The sequence below is a fragment of the Numida meleagris genome, chromosome 5 (assembly GCF_002078875.1).
Source record: "Numida meleagris isolate 19003 breed g44 Domestic line chromosome 5, NumMel1.0, whole genome shotgun sequence".
In the NCBI taxonomy this organism is placed as follows: domain Eukaryota; kingdom Metazoa; phylum Chordata; class Aves; order Galliformes; family Numididae; genus Numida; species Numida meleagris.
Genome location: NC_034413.1, coordinates 61,640,166 through 61,660,094, shown reverse-complemented (window position 1 = coordinate 61,660,094; position 19,929 = coordinate 61,640,166). Strand labels below are relative to the sequence as shown.

At 38.0% G+C, this 19,929-nt stretch overlaps 1 protein-coding gene across 1 annotated transcript in view; it reads left to right on the top strand.

Annotated features, from left to right (window-relative positions):
• Window positions 1-19,929, top strand: part of MYLK (myosin light chain kinase) — a 191,305-nt gene that overhangs the window by 54,003 nt on the left and 117,373 nt on the right. Inside the window, exon 2 of the mRNA XM_021400604.1 lies at window positions 1,690-1,847. Within this exon, the coding sequence (XP_021256279.1) occupies window positions 1,690-1,847 (158 nt within the window). The remainder of the gene's footprint in view (window positions 1-1,689; window positions 1,848-19,929) is intronic.

The following is a 19,929-nucleotide window of genomic DNA, read 5'->3' as shown; positions in this document are numbered from 1 at the left end:
ACGCTCTTTTCTTAAAATATTTGGGCATGCTAGTTCCATATTAGCACCAGACTGCACATGGATTGATTTATTTGTTTGGGAAAATAATTGTTAAACATCCTCTGAACTGGAAAAAAAAAAAAAAAGAATTCCTAATTATCTACTAGAAATATCTTCAGCATACACAGCCAATTAGAGACAGACTGCTAAATGTGGATGATTAGAGGCTTATGTTGCTAGAAAACTGCTTATGCTGATTTGAGCTAATATTCATTGGTAAATTCAATCTTTTTTAGACACTTTATTTAGAAAAACATGAATCCATACAAGATGTTCTTAAGGAAAAGACTAGCTGTTACTTTATTTTATACAGTCCAGTCTCATTATAACATGAGGTCTCAATTTGTTGACTGTTTTTGGCATGTTACCAACATGCAACAGAAATGTAACCTGACCAGTACCGGTGGCTATATAAGTTGTTCAGAATCTTATTCCTTTACTTCCCCTGCAGCCCACCTTACTTCCTTCAATCTGTCTGTCCTCTGGAGCTCTGTGGCTCCCTCACCTTAGAAGAAAGCACCATCTGATGCTTTGATAAGGTGTTTCTTGAGATTGACATACTCTTATGTTTACTGAGCATGTCAGGTCTGTTGTCTGAGAACACAACCATTCCATACTGGATTTTCAGAAATGCACATGGCAATGTGTCCTATCAGAAATTAGCAAAGTTTATGTTCCTAAATTGTCTAGTCAATTTTGAAAAATGCTTTTCTTGGTCACTTTACTCAGAGAAAAGTTGGAGCTTTTGAGAAGGAGTTTCAAGAGAGAACTCATGGAACAGAGGTTGCAAACATGGAGATCTAAGAGGCTGCTTTGCAAGGCCATTTGGTTTGGTTTTATGTGGTATAGTGTAGGACTCAGAGGAACCACTACTTTTTTTTCTGGAAAACCCAAGTTTTTACACTTTAAAAATATATTAGGGTTTTGTTTGGGGTTTTTTTCTTTGCTTTCTGCTGGGGAGTATAAGGTATGTAGCAGAACAATCATATCTGACGCAGATTTCTGTCATGAGGTTTCTTAAATGACATTTATGTAGCATAAAATTTGGTGCTATTTTACTAGTCTGTGTGCTGTGGAAGTATTTGCAGTGAAGTAGAGACTTAGAATTTTAGCAAAAGTATCTATTAGGTACTAGCAGTACTTTGGAGGGAGATACCAGATATTTCTGAAGATCTTGAAAGCTTGGTATGAAAAATCAGATTTTCCACATTCCCACTCGCAACTTAACTCCAGTGCAAACAGAGGTCTCTTTATTTCATAAGACTTACTTAACGCTGGCTCTTCTTTTGAGACTTACTGATATTGGTGTTCTGCAGGCCAGGAAAATCAAAGTCACATTGCAAAAATATGCTCCTGAAATAAGTTATTACAATTTAATGCAGTTGTAAAGGATGACTTCTTGGTTAAGGAGCTGGCCTGGGACTTCAGAGTTCAAACTGAGTTCAGTTCAAGGCTGTGATCCTGTAACAACTGTAGTGCACACAGTCTTCCTGGGTCTCAGTTCCCCACCCAGAAAATAGTGCTTGTTACTTTAGGCTGAAGACTGTTCCAATGTATATGTATATACATAACAATCTTCTTCTGTTCTGATTCTTAGTTGCAACTGTCAATAATTCATGGTCATAAGTTCTTTGTGTTTCTCTTTTACAGTCCACATCATGGGGGATGTGAAACTGGTGACATCTACTCGAGTATCCAAAACCTCCCTGACGCTCAGCCCCTCTGTTCCTGCTGAAGCACCAGCATTTACTCTTCCTCCTCGGAATATCCGAGTGCAACTGGGAGCCACAGCAAGATTTGAGGGGAAGGTAAGAAGTAGAGATGATGAAACACTTCTCTATTTTGTTTTGTCTTTTCCTGAGGCTGCCTGGTAGTCTGCACAGCTAGTGAAATTTCCTCTCCAATATGGGATCTTTATTCATGAAGAATATGCCAGTGTTTCCATTCCTGAGGAGGCAGGAGCATTACAGATCTGTTTCTGAGTAGAGGAGAGTGTTGCAAAACTTGAGTATGTGCCGAGTGTAACCTAGATGACCATGCCAGGGACCGAACTAAGTATCAGTGGAAAACTGCCTCAAGATCTGTCTCAAATCAGAGAGCACATATTCTCCTATTGCATATTAATCTCCTTGTCTCCCAAAGCTGCTGTTTGCAAAGCTTCATGTGTAACAAAAAACTAATGTTTTACAACATGTGCTTCCTGCTAATTACACTAGGAATAGATACAGATAATTGTGATTTTTTTTGTATCTGCATCACCTACCATACATGTAACTAATCTGGAAGCAAAAAGAGCATCTTTAGAGGATAGGCTGGCTGACTTGTTCAAGGAAACTTGTTCACCAAAAGGGGCAGAAAGAATTGGGGTGCGTGGATCCCAGATTCTCTCCTTCCCCTCACAGCAAGGGCCTTAAACTGTCCTTCCAGGCGTCCATGTTTCTTTCATGCTTCAATACTGCTATAAGCTCTTACTTGTTTTATTTATCTTCTTTTCTTCTCCCTTAGCCCAAAATTTTTCTCCTGGAGCCACAAGTTTTCCCTCTCAGCCTGCTCAGCTTCCTCCTGTCCGTGCTCTGATTGCATGCTGACAGCTATATCATCAAACTGAATGTGGTTCTACTCTTTGAAGTGGTGGGATTTCTCTGACAGAGGCAGGAAACTGCAACTTCACTATAACAAAAGCAAGGACTAGTAGGAATTTGGGAAATTTATAACTTCTGAAACTAACTTAAACAGAGGGCCAATGGAGGGCATCTGATATTTATCTTATTTATTTATGCGACAGTGGGCGAGGGACTGGGAGTTTTCAACAAGAACTGGAATATATTAGGTTCTAAGTGCAAAACTAAAACTCAGTAAGTAGTTCTTGAATTTAACTTTCTGGAAAAAAAAATGACTTTTTTCATAAAAAGCAGCTAATTTCAACAAAAGTATAAATAAAGAAAGCAAACAACTTTTTTGGATTTTTTCATCCAACCTTTCAGTTTTTTTTCAGAATTACCTTAGTTATTGTCATTTTGAGATGAGACTCAGAAAACCTCTTTGCGTGTATGACATTTTCCAGCCCCAATAAGCATTCCCTTTCTTACTTCATTATTTCAACTTGCTTAGTTGCAAACAGCAAAAAAAGACCATGTGCTGCTTCTTTACTTACGTGACACTGGTGCACACTACTACGCTGTGACTGGTTCTTCCAGACAGCACTGCAAGTGGCAGTAAGAGCACATTGAATGAAAGTCAAAGCATGGGATGTTGCTAAGTTTTAGGTTTTTACATTTCTTATGTTTCCCATCTGAAAGCTCAAGTAAAATATTTCCAATTTTGGTGCTATCTGCAGATATATTATTAGTCACATTAAAGCAACTCTAAAATCTAGTCACCCACAAGTTAGTGTGCCATCACTGCTTTGAATTTTTTTTTCAGGGTAAACTGTAGCTTTTTTTGTTTGTTTGTTTTCTTAGTAGCTTGGATGAAATACACAAATTCAATACTAACTGAACATAAAGATCCTTGAAGGAATGAAGCTTTTATTGAGGTTTTTGGATTGAACCTCCTTGATGAAATCTAAATTACATTTCTGTCCTTTTGGTATATGAGTATGGCTGAATGCTTTAATTTTCTGTCTTCAGAATGCACATGGTAATATACTGGCTGCATTCGTATCATATAAATGAAGTAAACCATTATTGCTCAAAATGCTTTGTCAAGTGCTAGACATTAAGATCACAGCTTTGTTGAAATACATGTGGGATCTTCAATTCCTTTGTGGTAAGTAGACTGCCTCCACAGATTGGCAAACCAGGATGTGTAATTACAGCCCCTGTCTTCGGCACTTCAGCCTCTTGCCTTGCAGAGTATTGTCTGGTATTTGCTTAGCACAGCCTCATCTTGCCTCTCTGAGCTAATGCAGCTGAGAAGCAGCAGCATGTGACACAGCTGTAGATATAAAACAGCCAATCTTTATCATTGTGCATTAATTCCAAATTCCCTGGAATCAGCTCTTGTTGGAGGATGAGATACAAATTTGCAACGTGGGGGGAGGGAGAACAATCTATACTATAATAGTTTGAAATAGAGTGTAATGGAACACTGCATGTTCTCCTTATTAACACATGCTGGAAAAATAAGATTTCTAATGATCATGCTGCCATTTGAAATTCAGTTTATGTTCTCTGTTGTTTATAATCTAATATGTTTGGAGGGCTTGTGTTTGGTTCTGTTGCAACTGCTGGATTCAAATGAATATCTTTCTTGTGCTCCTAGTCCCGTAACATGGGCAAGGTTGAGTGGAAATGTTCCACTAGTTCAGAAGGATGCTGTCACTTACTAGCTGTAGTCCTACTAGGCAGCAGGCTCAGTGCTCATAGCATTTAGGACCATGTTTAGCTACTGTGTACGATGTAGCTTCTTCTATCATAGCAATATTCCAAGGTTCAGAAGGACAGTATTTATTACAATTTAGTAATAGAGGGAGCTACTGAACATACCTAAATTTTTCCATCCTGGAAAATAGGCTACAGATGTTATGATGGATTGTTGCTGATACTCTTCTTCATCACACAGAATAAATATTGAACTAAGGCTAAAGAAAAGTAAGAAGTTTAAAATACGGCTAGACGGGAGATTTTCTTCAAAGAGTTCCTCTGTAGTGGAATCTATCTTATCAGAAAAAAACATTATGAGAATCTAAGTCAGGATATAAATCTGATATTGTGATGATCCTGTGCTCTCGTTAAGTGGGCAAGGGAGAGAGAGCCCTAAAGTGAAGCCTCTTGTTTTCCTTTTCAACAGCACGTAAGACAAATTGTGTGGAATGACAATTGAAGACCAAGGAGAGAGCAGAAATTGAGAAATAACCCATAAATGTAGGAAATTGGAGGTGGAAAGAATCTGGAGTTAACATTAACATTAATCTCTTTTTTTTTTTTTTTTTGTTCCTCCCATTACCACTCTGTTTTTCTTGCTAAATTCTCAACAAGTTTAACTATATTTGACTGCAGATTTCAATTTCCCCATGTAGCCTCAGGGCAGAAAGTTAGCTCATCTTTTAAGTGTGTAAGAACATTATTTTGACCTGAAACTCTAACTGAGGTGTGGAACCACTTATGCTAAGACAAGGTTATCTTCTCCAGGCAGTCCTCTAGCCTCTTCTACATGGACATCTAAGTTGCTCATCAGTCAATTGCTGAGATGCATGGTAGGGAAATTTTCCCAGATTATTCTGAAATTGTTACGCTTCCCAATTTGTTAGGAATTGATTGATGAGCTGACCTTCATTGCCTATCATTTGTGAGGTGAGCAGGTTAACGTAATAACTCCTGCCCTGTGCTAAGACTTTCTAGCTTGTCCATTAGTGCCTTTTAAGATATTCTTGGAAATGGAGAGCATGCTGTAATGTTACTGCGCTCTGTTTTAAGCTGATTGTTTCTCTGTTGTAGTAATCACTGGAATATTTATCAGTGCTTTGCAGTATTAAATTGTGATTGTGTAATCTGATCTAATTCAGATGTACATCACTGGATTTCATAATCCTCACTGGCATACTGACAAAAGAGATTCCTTTCTTTGTAGCAAACACCATGAGGATTTCAAGTGTACCACAGGATGAAAGGGAAATCCTTTTCAGCTGAAGCACTTAAATAAGAGTCTGTAAATTATCAAGCAAGATGGTATTTTGATGTACATTACTCTGATCTAGAAGTATAAGACCGTTAGCTATGTATCTACTTCAAAAATTATTTTATTTTTTAATTTCTTGATCTTCCAAACTCAGCTGTGCTATTCTATAGCAAAGGCCATAGGGATGCAAACTGACTGAACAGCTGAGAACCAAAACCAAGAATCTTTGCTGTTCTGTAATGACCAAGCCACATCTTCTCGATTATTCCCTCCCTATTTTAAGCTTTGGGTTCTAAGACCAGTAAGGTTGTTCCTTGAAATAAAAATAAATAAACAGGTCATTGAAAACAAGATTTTTTTTTGTTGATAACTGTGATTAGCTACCCACAAATAATTTTGCTGAACTTAAATAGCAACAGAATGACTACATTAAAATATAACATAAGCATTTTTTGTTCTTTGCTGTAATGTCACTGAGTGTCAAGCAGAAAAAAAAATGCCAAGTCAACCATTGCTTTTCAGCAAACTTGTCCCTGCCCAGAGTGATGTTAACTCAACCTGCTTTGTATGTGTGTATAATTTTTGAGGGTTATATTGATGATCATTAATTTTATAAGCCTAAAGAATACTAGTGCTACAGCTCTGCCTAAGAGGAACAGCCAAATGTTGTGCTGCAGATCACGGACTGACTGCCTAGGGGTCAGGAAAGAATTTTTCTCTTTGGATAAAGTATTGCACGGTTGGAAACGGTGCAGTACGTGTTGTTTTTCTGCTTCATGTGAACCATCATATATGGTCCATTGCCAGAACCAAGATGTCAAGCTACTAAATCTAGTCTGGTATTGTAATATGAAGGAGCTGGTTTTCATGTAAACCATTTATTGACAGATGTAGTTCAGAGTTTATGTAGATGTTGGGGCATGTAGATCAGAGTTTGATACCCATTGAGTAATTATTATCCTGCTCTTCCCATTCTGTTCACCCTCAAATAAGGGAGCTGGATGGTAAATTTTAAGGCAAGCCAGGTTCATGTCAAATCTTTCCCTTAAGTAATGTGCTTTCTGATTTACCTTCTACCATTCTGCTGTTGCAACACTGGATCTGTGTCTATTTGTTCAAATCACAGTTAAGCCAAATGATATGTGTGAACTTGCCAACTTCTGAGAGGCTTTTGCTGCTGGTGACTACACAGGTGCCCTGTGAAGCATGATGCCAGAGCAAATGTGCTGAGGTCAGGCAGAGAGAAGCAAGAAGCAATGGGGGTAATGGCAATGATTCTGCCACTTGTGCTTGGATCAATCACATTTTTATTTTTATAAAATTCTGCTTTTCCTGTGTAGGAAAATAAAATAGTTGTTAACAGACAGCAAGTGCAACATATTCCAAACCTTTGCAGAAGGCCACATGTGGAGAAGGTTTATAATCAAAGCATGTCATTACTCACTGCTGTTTTTTGAGTCCATACTCACTCTAGCTCTAGACTCCAAAGTTAAAAAAAAATTCTGCTTTTGACATGTTATTTGGCTCTGTTCACTCATGGATGCAGTATGAAGTTTGGAAACCTACAGGGCAAAACCAGACAGCATACATTTTTACATGTAACATCTGGACTTACTAGCATCTAAGTGCACACTGAACAGAATAGGATATTCTGCGAACTGTGTACAATTCATGAAGAGATTACCAGTCCAGTATAAGAGCATTGAATTGACTGCCCACATAGGTTAAATTTATTTTAGGAAACCTGATAGGCAAGTTATTGGCTGCCAGTAGCTGCCAAATTATTTGATTATGTTGGATGGAAGGTTCTCTAATTCTTTATGATATAGGCAGGAATATGTCCAGCTATCTCAATGACCAATTTTCCAAGGATCATTTCTGCATTTATGTACTGAATATGGTATTAAAGATAGTCCTGGAATCCAGGCCTCTAACCTGCAGTGGATCTACCTTCAAGTGACATGCCGAAGGCTTGCTACAAGTTGGGCAGAGCTGGGGGGTCAGAGGTAATCATTCTTCTTGACTGATAAATGAGTAATCTGACATCTGGGTGTCATGGTTTTATGATTTTCGGTTACTGGTACTCCACATCATAACATCATGTAGTGAATGTACCTGGTTCTCGGAAGAGAAGGACTACTACAGTCCCCATGGTACTTTGCTCCTCTATTACCATTTTCCAGCCGGAGGGAAAAGATAAAAGCTCGCAGTATAAAAACTTGCAGATCACGAGACCTCGTCCCTTTTTCCGCTGTCTCTCGTCTTGGCAGCACCTCGCTCTCCAGCCGTCTTATCGTCGGTAGTAGAGTAAGGCCTACCTTGATTTTGGGACATTCTCTCTCTCTGTATTGGATTTATCAGCTTAAATTGTAATTATATTGTATTATAGTATATTGTTTTGCATTCCGATATTTTATTTAGTAAATTAGTTTGTTTCTCCTCAGATTGTTGCCGCTGTTCTTTGCTCTCAGGGCCATCTCCTTACCCTTTTTCCCTTTTCCCTTTTTCCCGGGGCATGGACCCGTGGATCCCCCGTCCCCTTCGTCACGGAACTGGGCCGAACGCCCGTAAACCGTTGACACTGGGCTAGCCTTCCCACATTGAGGGTACGTTGTAGTGAGATTCTAGAAGTGATCTAAGCTCTCACACCATTCTTCTTCAAAGAACTTACGGCACTATGCATGACCCTGCATGAGTCTGAACACCTGGAAATGTTCCATTTAAGGAAAACAAAAAAAAGGAAAAGCAACAACATTAAAAGCATCTCTTGCTAGGCTTTCTGGTGATGATAATAGCCTTAGTCTCTGTAAATCGGAGTATTGCTGTAAACTTGCGGCCAGACGGAACAAAGTAATCCTTGTCTTCTGAAAATACTTTACTTAAAGCTGATACAAATTCCAAGTCAGCTTTGCATGTCTTTGTTACTTTATAGAGATCTTTATAATTCATGTGTAGGAAGAGGTGAAATGGAGAAATACATTTTTATCAGTATTTCTGAGTTTGCCTTGCCTTTCTGCACCTTTCACAATACTTTAGTAAACGTTACTCTATGGAATATATTATTCACTATGAATAGAACTAAGCTTACTAAACTACTAATTAGAAGCAGCCTTGTATGCCAGTGTGTAGCATATACAGTTAGTTTTCTTTAAAGATGACAACAATTTGCATATATGGCTCAAAGAAAACAGGGCATAAAGAATAACAAATGAATTAATTCTGCTTGCAGTCACTTGACTGCTGGTGACAGAATTCATCCAGCTCTATTCTTTCTTGACTCATGGTTAATAGTTTATCATGGTAATTTGGCTCTAGCTGTACAGTAGAATCTCAAATTATAGCTGGATAGCTTAAGAGGCTGCCATTCTTTCTATGTGCCTCATAATGCACAAGTAACCCTATCATTATGGTGAATGTGTTACTTGCATTGTTTTTGCAAGGCTTTAGAGTATTAGTGTAATGCATTCTATTTTGTAAAAAATAAAAGTACAAAAACCTCCTCCTCCTAGTTTTATCTGGCATCTCATATCTGAAATCTAACTCATTTATAACACATTCCCATACTCGTCAGACAATGAATTAAGAATTTCCATTTCTGGGAACACTCTGGAAAAAAAGTTAAATGTACTTTAGCATGATTCTTTAGCTTATACAAGTTAAGTGTTCTTTCACAATAGAGTAACTCAGCAGTTTGTCTCTGCAGGATAACAAACTCAATATTTCATAACAAAATGATGTGAAAAGCCAGTGCTCTGGAAGAAAAATTATGATAAAATCTTGGAATTAAAAATTAAGGAACTATGTCAAATGTTAATTATCTTTTCTTATTTTGTGGTACCACTTAAGCAGCCTAATTCAACTTGGAACTTGCTATACGTTTGCTGACAGCAGCAGATACATAAGCCAGTCTAGAGCTGGACCTTTCTCTGATGACATTCCTAAAACAACAGAGAAAATAGTTGCTGTCTCTGTGACATGCATGTGGAGTACTGAGGCACAGTGAGATTTTCTTGTTAGTAGATCACACAAGTACATGCCTGGATTGAAACCTGAACTGTGTGTTTCAGAAGTTCAATGTCCATCCAGTTGCTTAGAAGTGATCCTATCCTACTTGGTGGTAAATAGCTTCTGATTTTGGAAAAGAAAGTTACTATTTCCAATTAAGTGCAAATAGCACCAATAGCTATGTGACTGCTGTTGGGTTAAGTACATCATTTAATGAAAACAGAATGGCAGAATTCAGTCCTTACTGCCTTGACACAAAAACTAGGTTGTTTGCATGTTATGGTATGCTAATGGACAGAATTGTAGACAAAAATTTGTCTGCTCTGGAGACTACTACACACAGGTTTAATGGAAAGCATTATGATGGATTTGTTCAAATCTCAACAGGAATGCCAGCAACTGCAGTTAAGTGGGGCTCTACTGAAAGCATATGCAGAGTAAGCACTTTTTTCACAACTTAAACAAATATAGCTATTTTTTGAGGGCACGTGTATGTGTTTCTTACAAAGATCACAGAAACTTTAGTTTTGAGAGAAAACATTAAAAAGGAGAGGCAAGCCCACAAAATTTCTCTTGAACTCAGCAGGTCTATAATTATTTATTCTGAACTGTTGAGCTAAAAATTCATAGCCACATCAGTTTAGATTTGACATTTATTTTAGTGCTTTGGGGGTTTTCTCTCTTAAACAGTTGTTCCTTAACACTTGATTTTTATTATATACATTAGTGAGTTATTAGGGAGTTATACACGCGCGTGAATTATCTCTGCCAAATTGTGATGAAGAAGTATATGTGTTACACTTGGAACAGTTGGATTTCGTAGGTGGTTATAGGATGTTCACTGCTAGTTACTAAGGAGCAATTTGTCATAGGCTTCTGTATGGATGTCTTAATTATTTAATGCATAACAGTAAGTTGCACATAACAGAATTAACAGTACAAAGATAAATGCTACATGTTTCAGTTGTCTAAACTGTTCAGATCTTACCAATCCAACATTGCATTTTATATCACTTTGTCATCATGTCAGTTCTACTTTTTAATGAAATGTAAAACAAATGACATTTCATGCCCAATCTGGTTGTCAGTTCTGCAAAGTAGTATTAACAATGAAGCCACATATATAACTGAGGAGAATATTTATAGCCTCTCCAAACTATTGCCTCTGCCAGCAGCATTCATCACTATCAGCAAACAGACTTTAAGTGAACATGCAACTGTACAGTCAACTCAGCAACAGAGCCCAGTTATAGCGTTTTCTGTGGCCACTGATGTACTGCTAAATGGCAGGACGTAAATCTTGTGAGGCTGGAAATATAAGTAGGCAAAACTTCTTGCTAGTACCTCACACTACAGATGTGGATTGATGCCCTTAGTTACAAACTTCAGAGCTCCAAGCATGTTTTCAGTAGCTGTGTGTTTTGAGTACAGTGAACACCCTTTTGTTTTGTTTTTTCTTATTATTAATTTTCCACAGTAGATCATGCGTACTGTATATGCTCATGTAAATTTACATGGATTCAGCACCTGCAGGTTGCATCACATATTGATATTGCCCACTGGGAAGACTATCTCCAAGCTAGGAAAGTACAAAGATAGATTGGCTGTCTTGACGTAGCTCCCAGAAGAGGGTTAGGCCGCCACTATTTCGCAACGTATAGAATCAGTTCCCATCATATTAAGATTGTAACATCATATTGATAAGAAAAAATAACAGTCTTTCAGAAATAACAACCAATGGAAACAACAGTTTTGCTTTTGTTATTACAGTGAATGAAGAATATTGCCTTGAGAAAGGCAAGAAGCAGAGTATATTTTTGCCTTTTAAAAAAATGACTGCCACTTCAAAACCCAAATACTATTGTCATGAATGGATCATTGGTCTCTGCAAATAATTAATGCAGTTTAGTTTTTCTGTTTTTTTTTTTGTGTGTGTATGCGTGTGTGATATCAGCTGAGGTTTTTTGACCTGATATTGCATACTCAAGCTGTGGCTCGGAGTAGCTGGATTCTATGATCAGGGAGATAAAACAGCTAAATATTTATAGTTTTCCTTCAAAGTGGAGACTTGCATCTCTTGTTTACAACAGAGAGAGATTTCATCCTGCATGTGTCAGAGGGCTTCCCAGTGCACGCACTCTATCTAAACAATCTTTGTCTGAACTTCTCAGTAATTACTGAGCAAAGGATTCACAACTGAAGGTAAAGATATTTGTCAAGTGTTAAAGGCTGAAGTTTTTGTGATGTGAAGGGGGGAGACCGTTTCCCAACGCTTTTTTTTCTTGTGTTGCACTACATTGTTTGAGCCTTTATTCTGTTGCTGCCAAATAAAATTTGTGAAGAAAAGTAGCTGCAAACACAGCAAATCAGGCTGTCTTGTTGAAGTGGAAATAAATGAACTGCTCCTGTTCTGACAGTGCTCACAACACAGTGAAATTCTGCTGTTTCCTGAAGCAGAGATTGCTACTGCTTTGAACACTGGCCCTATCAAGAAACTTCTGGAATGCTTCTGAACTTGTTCACGTAGACTTAAATTAGCTGCTTCATTGGTAATACTTGATAGATATCTTGACTCAGAATCTCAAAAAATGGAGAGGAAGAGAAGGATAGGAAATGAGAGCACATTTTAGGAGCGTACTGGGGTATGTGGAACAATTAGCACAAGCTTATTTCCATTCTGGAGCCACTGTAGTTTCCCTTTGAACTCATTTACATACTTATTGCACAATCCTAAATGACCCATAACCGCGCACATAGATCGGCTATTCCTTTGCATTTGAGGCATTTCAAACTATTCATCACCTTTTAAAATTTTAAACATTTTGAAAGGCCTTGTCACCAGTTTGTCTGTGGGAAGAAAGCATCCTCTTTGCATTCATTTTTTTTTCCTTCAAGGAGAGACTCTGAAGCGGAGAAAGTTTTCATTAAGTTTGATGAGAGTTTGACCCAAAGAAGGATGTAAAATTTATCTTCCCTATTTTGTGCTTGGAGCTCTTTTTTGACCCATTCTGCAGGCTGTTCTGTTCAGCAGGTCTGCATGGCAGTATTGAAGTTACTGAGCTGACCAAATCATGTCTTACTACGTTGCTCACATTCTCCAGTGGTGATGAGTTAATTTTCTCTTATTTGTAACATTATTTTGCATGTTTCTCATTTTCTGCTCTTCTGCTGTTTGTGTGCTCTTTACTCAACATCTACGCATTAATGTGAGGTTGGTGTTCTCCTCTCATTATAGGAAGAGCAGTTGCCCTCCTGCAACTTCAGTTCAGTCTTTCTATTAATTGCTACATTAGCTATTTTGTTGGCAAGGAGAAAACAAGGTTAGATGATTTGATCTAATATTAGTAAATTGAGAAAGCTAATTCTCTTCCAGTGTGAGTTTAGCAAAGTCTCTGAGTGTCTCCCCATCTCAGATCCTGAGCTACTAACTTAGAGGGACAATTTCCAACACAACAGCCGTGTATTCTGGAACTGAAGTTGTCTTCAGTTTGTTGTATGTAACTCAGTATCCTGCACACCGTGCATCCTCCTTGCGACGAAGTATCAGAATTTCACGACTTTGTAGAGACCTTGTCAGCTTCGTATGCCGCTCTAATAAAATGTGCAACTGTATAAGATTAGGAGGGAGCCAGAATAGTATATGGGTGGTGATGATGGACAAAGCCTATGCGTTCTCCTTGTCTTTATCAAAGCTTTGTGACATTTGACTGCATTGGAATTGTCAAACCTTTCTTTTTTTAAGGGAAGAATTTGGATACTGTCTAAAGACAGATCTAAAATGGGACAGATATTTATTCTGCTTATAATCCCCTATTAGGTTCAGAAATCTTGCACTTACAGACAAAAAGTTCCAGGAGAACTATATGGGTGGCTTGCGTAAAATTCTCTTTTGCTCTTAATAGCTATAGGTCGTGGCTGGCTGGCTGGCTGTCTACAATGTGGGGATGTAGAAAGGCAGATGTTGCTTATGGTAGAATGATTTATTAAAGCTTCATCAAAATAGCACTGTAACTATGGAATTGCAACACCTGAGTAAAAATGCTCCCTACTTCTGTAACAGAGGTTTCCAATCTCAAGTCCATTAGACTGACATTATAGATGCGTATACAGAACAAATGTCATCTTTTATACAGATTGGGCTTCTCTCATGTCTACTTACTAGAAAGTGCAGAGGCCACCTGCGTAGTGTTCCCTATTTCATCTCAATAATATTTCAGGTTATTTGGGGACTGCCTAAAGAGTCCTTTAACACTGTTACTTTAAACTCAGTAAGATTAAACTCATTTTTTAAATGAATTAAAAGTTAGTATAGGAAAAGCACCTATGCATGTGATTAATTCCAAAAGATATAAGTAAGGCTTACACGTATGCTTAAGTACTGGGGCTGATGTTCGAACTTGGAAATTAAATAAACTCAAAGCAGTTTCACACCCAGTGCAGCTCTAAAATTCCTCTTGAGTTTTTCAGAAAAAAAGTCAGGACAGACAGACTTGTTATGTTACCTGGGAAAGAAATGCCTTAATCAAACAGCTACACTCGGGTGGTCGAGCACAAAGACCAGTATCCATGACCTTCTGGGAACTCTTCATACTGAATTACACAAAAGAAATATGATTAAATGTAGAAGGCTGAAGAAGAAATAATCTGCAGCTGCTGTCTGAGTTTCAGTTAGCAGACCATGTCTTCTGCAGATAGGTCATAAATTCTTCCCTCATGGAAGAACCATGAATGCTGATTCCCCTGAAGATCTGGGCTGGTGTGTGTGGTGTTCAACACCTTTGTAATCTGCAAAAAGAAGTTGAACAATGAAATGACAAAGTTTGCAGATAATTTAGAACTACTGAAGATAGTCAAAAGGAAAATTGGTGAGGAGATATCTGCAAAAGGATTTCATTCTGCTTAAGTGCCTAGATTATAAAACACAAATGCCACTTGACATTGATGGATACCAAATAGTAAAACAACATATACTTCGTTCAACTTTTATTAGCTATTACCACTGGAAAGAGAGATCTTATCCTGAACAACTTTTTGAATAATCAGATCAAGATGGTGAAAATAGCAAATTCCATTTTAAGATTGATTTTTTGTCTTTGTGTATCTTTATTATTACTTAGACGATTAGGAATTGAGAGGTGCACCCGTAGTTCCCTGGACCTGGATAGAAATGTTTCCCCTAATTATATAAGTTGTGTGTTTGTAATGTCAACATTGGCTTATGATCTGAACTGAAAACATGCTTCCAGCCTCTATATCAGTCCAAATAGAGCATTACAGGTCTAATGCAGCAAGACCCAATTTCAACAAAAATGAATCAAAAGTTTTCATCAAAAATTTTTGTGTAAGACAAGCATTTTCCTGCGGAGTTCTAGATGGTCAGTATTGGTGTCAGGGATGGAATAAGCACAGAAGCATGGCATAAAGTTACTCTTCCATGTGATCAAATCATTCCACGCTTTCTAGGATGCATGAATGGACTTTTTGCCAAGGTGCTGCAGAAACCCTTGCAGATTGTCAGACAGTAAAATGAAATTCTAAGTAAGGATCTCACACCAAAATTGAATAAGAATCCCTTACTCTTTACTTTCCCCCAGCTTCTGTCTTATCTGGATTCTGTGATTACGTTCTGTGATCTAGAGGTTAGACACAGGGTTCATAATTAGAACACTGTACACATAGGTCTATGACATTACGGTGGTTTTAGCGGGCTTCTAGAAGTAGTTGGTACAGCAGTCAAAAGGAGCCGGAAGTGTTCAGAACATTTTAAGTCAATAAAAGCTATATGTTACCTAGTATCCTCTGTTTTTTTTCTATGGGATTAGGTAGAAGTAAACATGATATGGCACACTAGCAGTTGCATTAATGAAACAATGGTTTTAAAGGAACAGCTTTTAATAAATAGGAAGAAAGTTACTAAATCTCTTTTTACTTCTTGGTCTCCTTGCCTTCCTCAGATGATATCTCCTAATCTCTTATCGGGGAAAAAGGGACAATAGCAAATCTTGTAGCCTTTTCATTTAAGCAGTGGTATATTATCTTTTCACTCAAGACTGCAAGAAAACAGTTTGTTTGAATGCTTGCGTTGTCATTTTTTTTTCTCCTTGCTTCACACTATTTGGGAGAAACAGAGAATTGCACACACCAGTTGTGAAGACTGATGTCTTCAGAGTAGTGTTCCAGTAAAGGTTATAGCCAAGGAACTAACTTACGAGGGCTGTGTGCATATGGAACAAGAAAACTAAACACCAGATGTAGCATACCAGAGTTCAGCACTTGAACAAAAACACACAGAAAGTTTACAGAAGGACTATTATTGTTTCTTGTGGGTTCTATAGATAGTGCTTTGAAGTGAGCTATGTTTAGTCCTAGTGATGTATTCCAGTTTTGCTTTAAATGAGGCAATTGTAGATTCTAGTCTGCTCATTTGAAGAGGTAAGATAGCTATAGTCTTACATTCAAAATAAATATCTTACTAAGTTCCCAAATATTCAATATTTTCATATTTAACCTTGCTAGGCAGGTTCTCTGCTATAGAAGCAAGTTGTTTTTTTTTTTTTTAAATGGATAAACTATCCTTGAGATAGAGTTTGTGTGTGTTTAATCTCTCAGAAAGAACTTAACAGTGTATCATATCCACTTTCCTTTATCAAGAACATCTGCTGCTCATTTGTTAAAGCAAACTGCAGTTAGAACCTGACAGAAGTACTCTTACAAGACCTGCAAAAAAGCTGTACTGGCCGGAACCATATTTCCCATTTGATCTAACCAAAATAATAATATAAAAATATATCACCTCATAGGTGGAGTCATGTTCATAGCACTCTCCACTGGTTTGTGGTAGTTTTTTTCCTAAGATTGACATTAATAATTCACACGAGTATAAACTAATACAACAAGAAGTAGCTTTTTTTCTTGTTGCAGAGCAAGCTGGACAGAGCATTTACTATGCTGTGCCCATTTCGTAGTATCCTCTGCTCTCAAGTACTTGATTCAGTTCACAAGTCTTTTGATCAAGGTCCAGAAATACTTGGCTCTTGACTGAAGGTAGAGGATGCTGGCTAGAGTCTAATGACTATGGGAAACACTATTTTTTTTTTTTTTGTAGGATTTAGGATGAGCCTTCTGTGGGATAAGCCACATCCACAGACCAGCTGTTACTATCTAGATTGAATCTCTTGGGGCCGCAGGAGGGCCCTGGATTGCCTTCAGCTGGATGACCTTCAGACTAGACCTTCTATTGCATAACTTGCAATAAAGGAAATAATTTTCCATTTTCTGATACCTAAATATTAGCAGAAGAGGTATGCTATGCAGTCTCTATCATATTTCAGGTGTCAGTGCTACGAATTGTTTATTCCTTTATTTGCACTTACTTGAATAGAATTACTTCTACAGAATTTGTCATGCTACTTAATCACATTTCTTCTGCTGCTTTCTTGATACGATATGATGGATTTAAATTTTGCAAAGGCACAAGTGCTTTATGCCTAGCTAGTAATGACTGTTTGCCAGGCGTTCTTTTCTGTGTCAAGCTTTTGTTTGCAGGCTGCGCAATAAAGGTCAAAGTTGGTCAGATATTCTGAATGGTTTTCTGCATCTTGCTCGAATCCCCTCCTGGTGTGGTGTCTAATGATCTCCCCAAAGCACACTCTTTGGAGTGTGTAACTGGAGGCAAGTATAAGTAGGCTATCTTCTTTTTATCCCTTTGTAGGATCCCTGCTGTACTTTCCAAAAAAAAACCTGGTTTATGTTTGAAAGCAGGCGTAGGACATAGGATAGACTGTAAACCCTTCTCAGAAAGTTACCTCACTCTGTGGCGTTCCTCAGTGTTAAGATAAGTCAGCCAAATAAGCAAGAAAACTACTGTTCTTCTTTAGAAGTTAACACCCGTCAAACATCTACCAACCCACTGACCACTTTTTCTTAGTGTTCTTTGCCCAGGGTTGTTTGTGGAAGTCTTTTTTTTTCCATGTAGGAGGAATGAACTGATCACTAGGAAGACCCAAAAAAACCAGATAAAGTGAGTTAAAACATGGTAAAAATGAAGGGTCAAAGTGATACTAGTATAAACACTGCAAGAAAGAATCTAGCCTAACATGATTATGCTTCAACCATTTGTTGTGAATTCAATTAGAATTTAGCTATGGTCTCTTTCAACCCTGTTTCCCATGACTGTTCAATTAATTCATTTTTCTCAAGGTAGAGTCAACTTCATACTTCCCATTCCTGATGTTTTTCAAACTGCCATATGGACCCACAGTGATGACAACCTTTCAGTGGTAAAAGGATTTTGTGTCTTTCAAAGATAAATTCAAAATCAATTGTTCTTTAGATGAACTGAACCACCCCAATACAACCTTTTTTTTTTTTCTTTTTTCTTTTTTTCAGTGTCTTAATAGTTTACTTACCGTGGTCTTAATTCTGGATTTTGTGGATGTAAAGGGCAAAGGCAGACTACAGATAAAGCAGCAGAACTGAATGCTCTGTGCTGACAGATTCTGGATGTTTTAAAATTCTGATTTCATGGGGGAACAATGGCCTTCTGAGAAGACTTTTAGTGGTTAGTGGAATTCATACTGCAGCATATGAAGTCATCTTTATGAGGGGAGTTATTTTGAATAGCAATTTCATGACAGTTGTATCACTGCCAGTTTTTCTTGGTACAGCTTTTGATGTGCCTGTCTATACATGATGTAATATGGGGGAATTTATTCCTGGTCTTGTTGCCTGTGCGTTGCTGTAACCTTGAGTAGCAACAAGTGACATTTTTCAAGTCCTTAACATCAAGAACGGAACACTTCAGCCAGTATAATGAATGTAATACTTGAATATGCCACGTATGGTTCTCCAACATTTCCAAGAATCTTAAGGTGCTACAGTCAAAGTGAGTAACAACAATAATACGCAGCCCATCAATATTTCACAGCTTTGGAGTTTTGCTATTTGTGGCTGATTCTTTTTGCATATTCTGGGTTTGCATTCATTGTTAATCTCACTGAAAGCAGTGACAGTTATCACAAAGTAGGATCTGAATTGGAAGATAAAAGCATGATCCAAAAGAGCTCATGAAATTACCCAAAGCTGCTACAGTTAAATAGGCAAACCTATGCCTTTTGGAACTGATATATAAGCAGCTGTTTTATGGAGCACAGATAGAGGCCAAGTTTTAGAAAAAACTTCTTTACTTTGGAACAGACAGGGAAACACCTCCCCTAGGAAGACAGGCTGAAAGTGCTGGGGCTATTCAGCTTAGAGAAGAGAAAACTCAAGGAAGATCAGATAGCAGCCTTTCAATATCTAAAAAGAGACTATAAGAAAGAAGGGGACAGACTCTTTAGCAAGTGCTGCTGTGGTAGGACAAGGGATAATGGCTTCAAACTAGAGGAGAGGAGATTATGACTGGATATATATGAAGAAGTTTTTTTACAGTAAGAGTGATGAGACACTGGCACCGGTTGCCCAGAGAGGTGGTAGATGCCCTGTTTCTGGGGACATCCAAGGTCATGCTGGATGGGGCTCTGAGCACCTGATGGAGCTGTAGGTGTCCATGTTCATTGTAGGGGTGTTGGATCAGATGGCCTTTACAGGTCCCTTCAACTCAAACAATTCTACGATTCTTTGATTTAAAAGGATTTCTGAATATATTTGGCCTTGGGCATCACTGAATGCCATTAGGTTTGTGACAACAGTGACTAGGTTCTAGCAAAACATTTTTGAATAACACTGTCCTTTAGTGGATAGCTTCAATAGACTTGTTGAATTTCGTCTCCTTGTTTCTTTTCTTTGGGAACGCTATTCCTTTTCAATAGCATTTTCTCAAACCTAGCTGCAGAACTGAATCTTAACTCTGGAAGTTTCACAGGCAACAGGTTCTTTCTCAGCTCTTTTCACTTACCTTGTTGATGTGTGAAGCAGGAGACTTGTTTTACCTTGACTTATCTAGTCCACTTCTCCATTTCTCCACTTTCTCACAATCTGTAAATGATTGATGGGTCCAGACAAAAACTCAAAGCTCACAGCTCATGGCATATATACTGCTTGCAGTCAATTTTCCACTTGTTAGTGTTGTTCAGCAGGTAAAGAAAAGCCACAGCCTCAACGGGACTGGTAATGCTCACACAGACCATGCTGTAAATAAAGGTTATAGCCTTCTGCTGCTGGGCATTAAATAAGCAAATAAATTTCTCTTTGCTGTGGATTTATTCAAGGCAGATGTTTTTAGTGAGTTCTGGGAAGGCTGAGGAGGAATATAAAACCTGCTGCAGT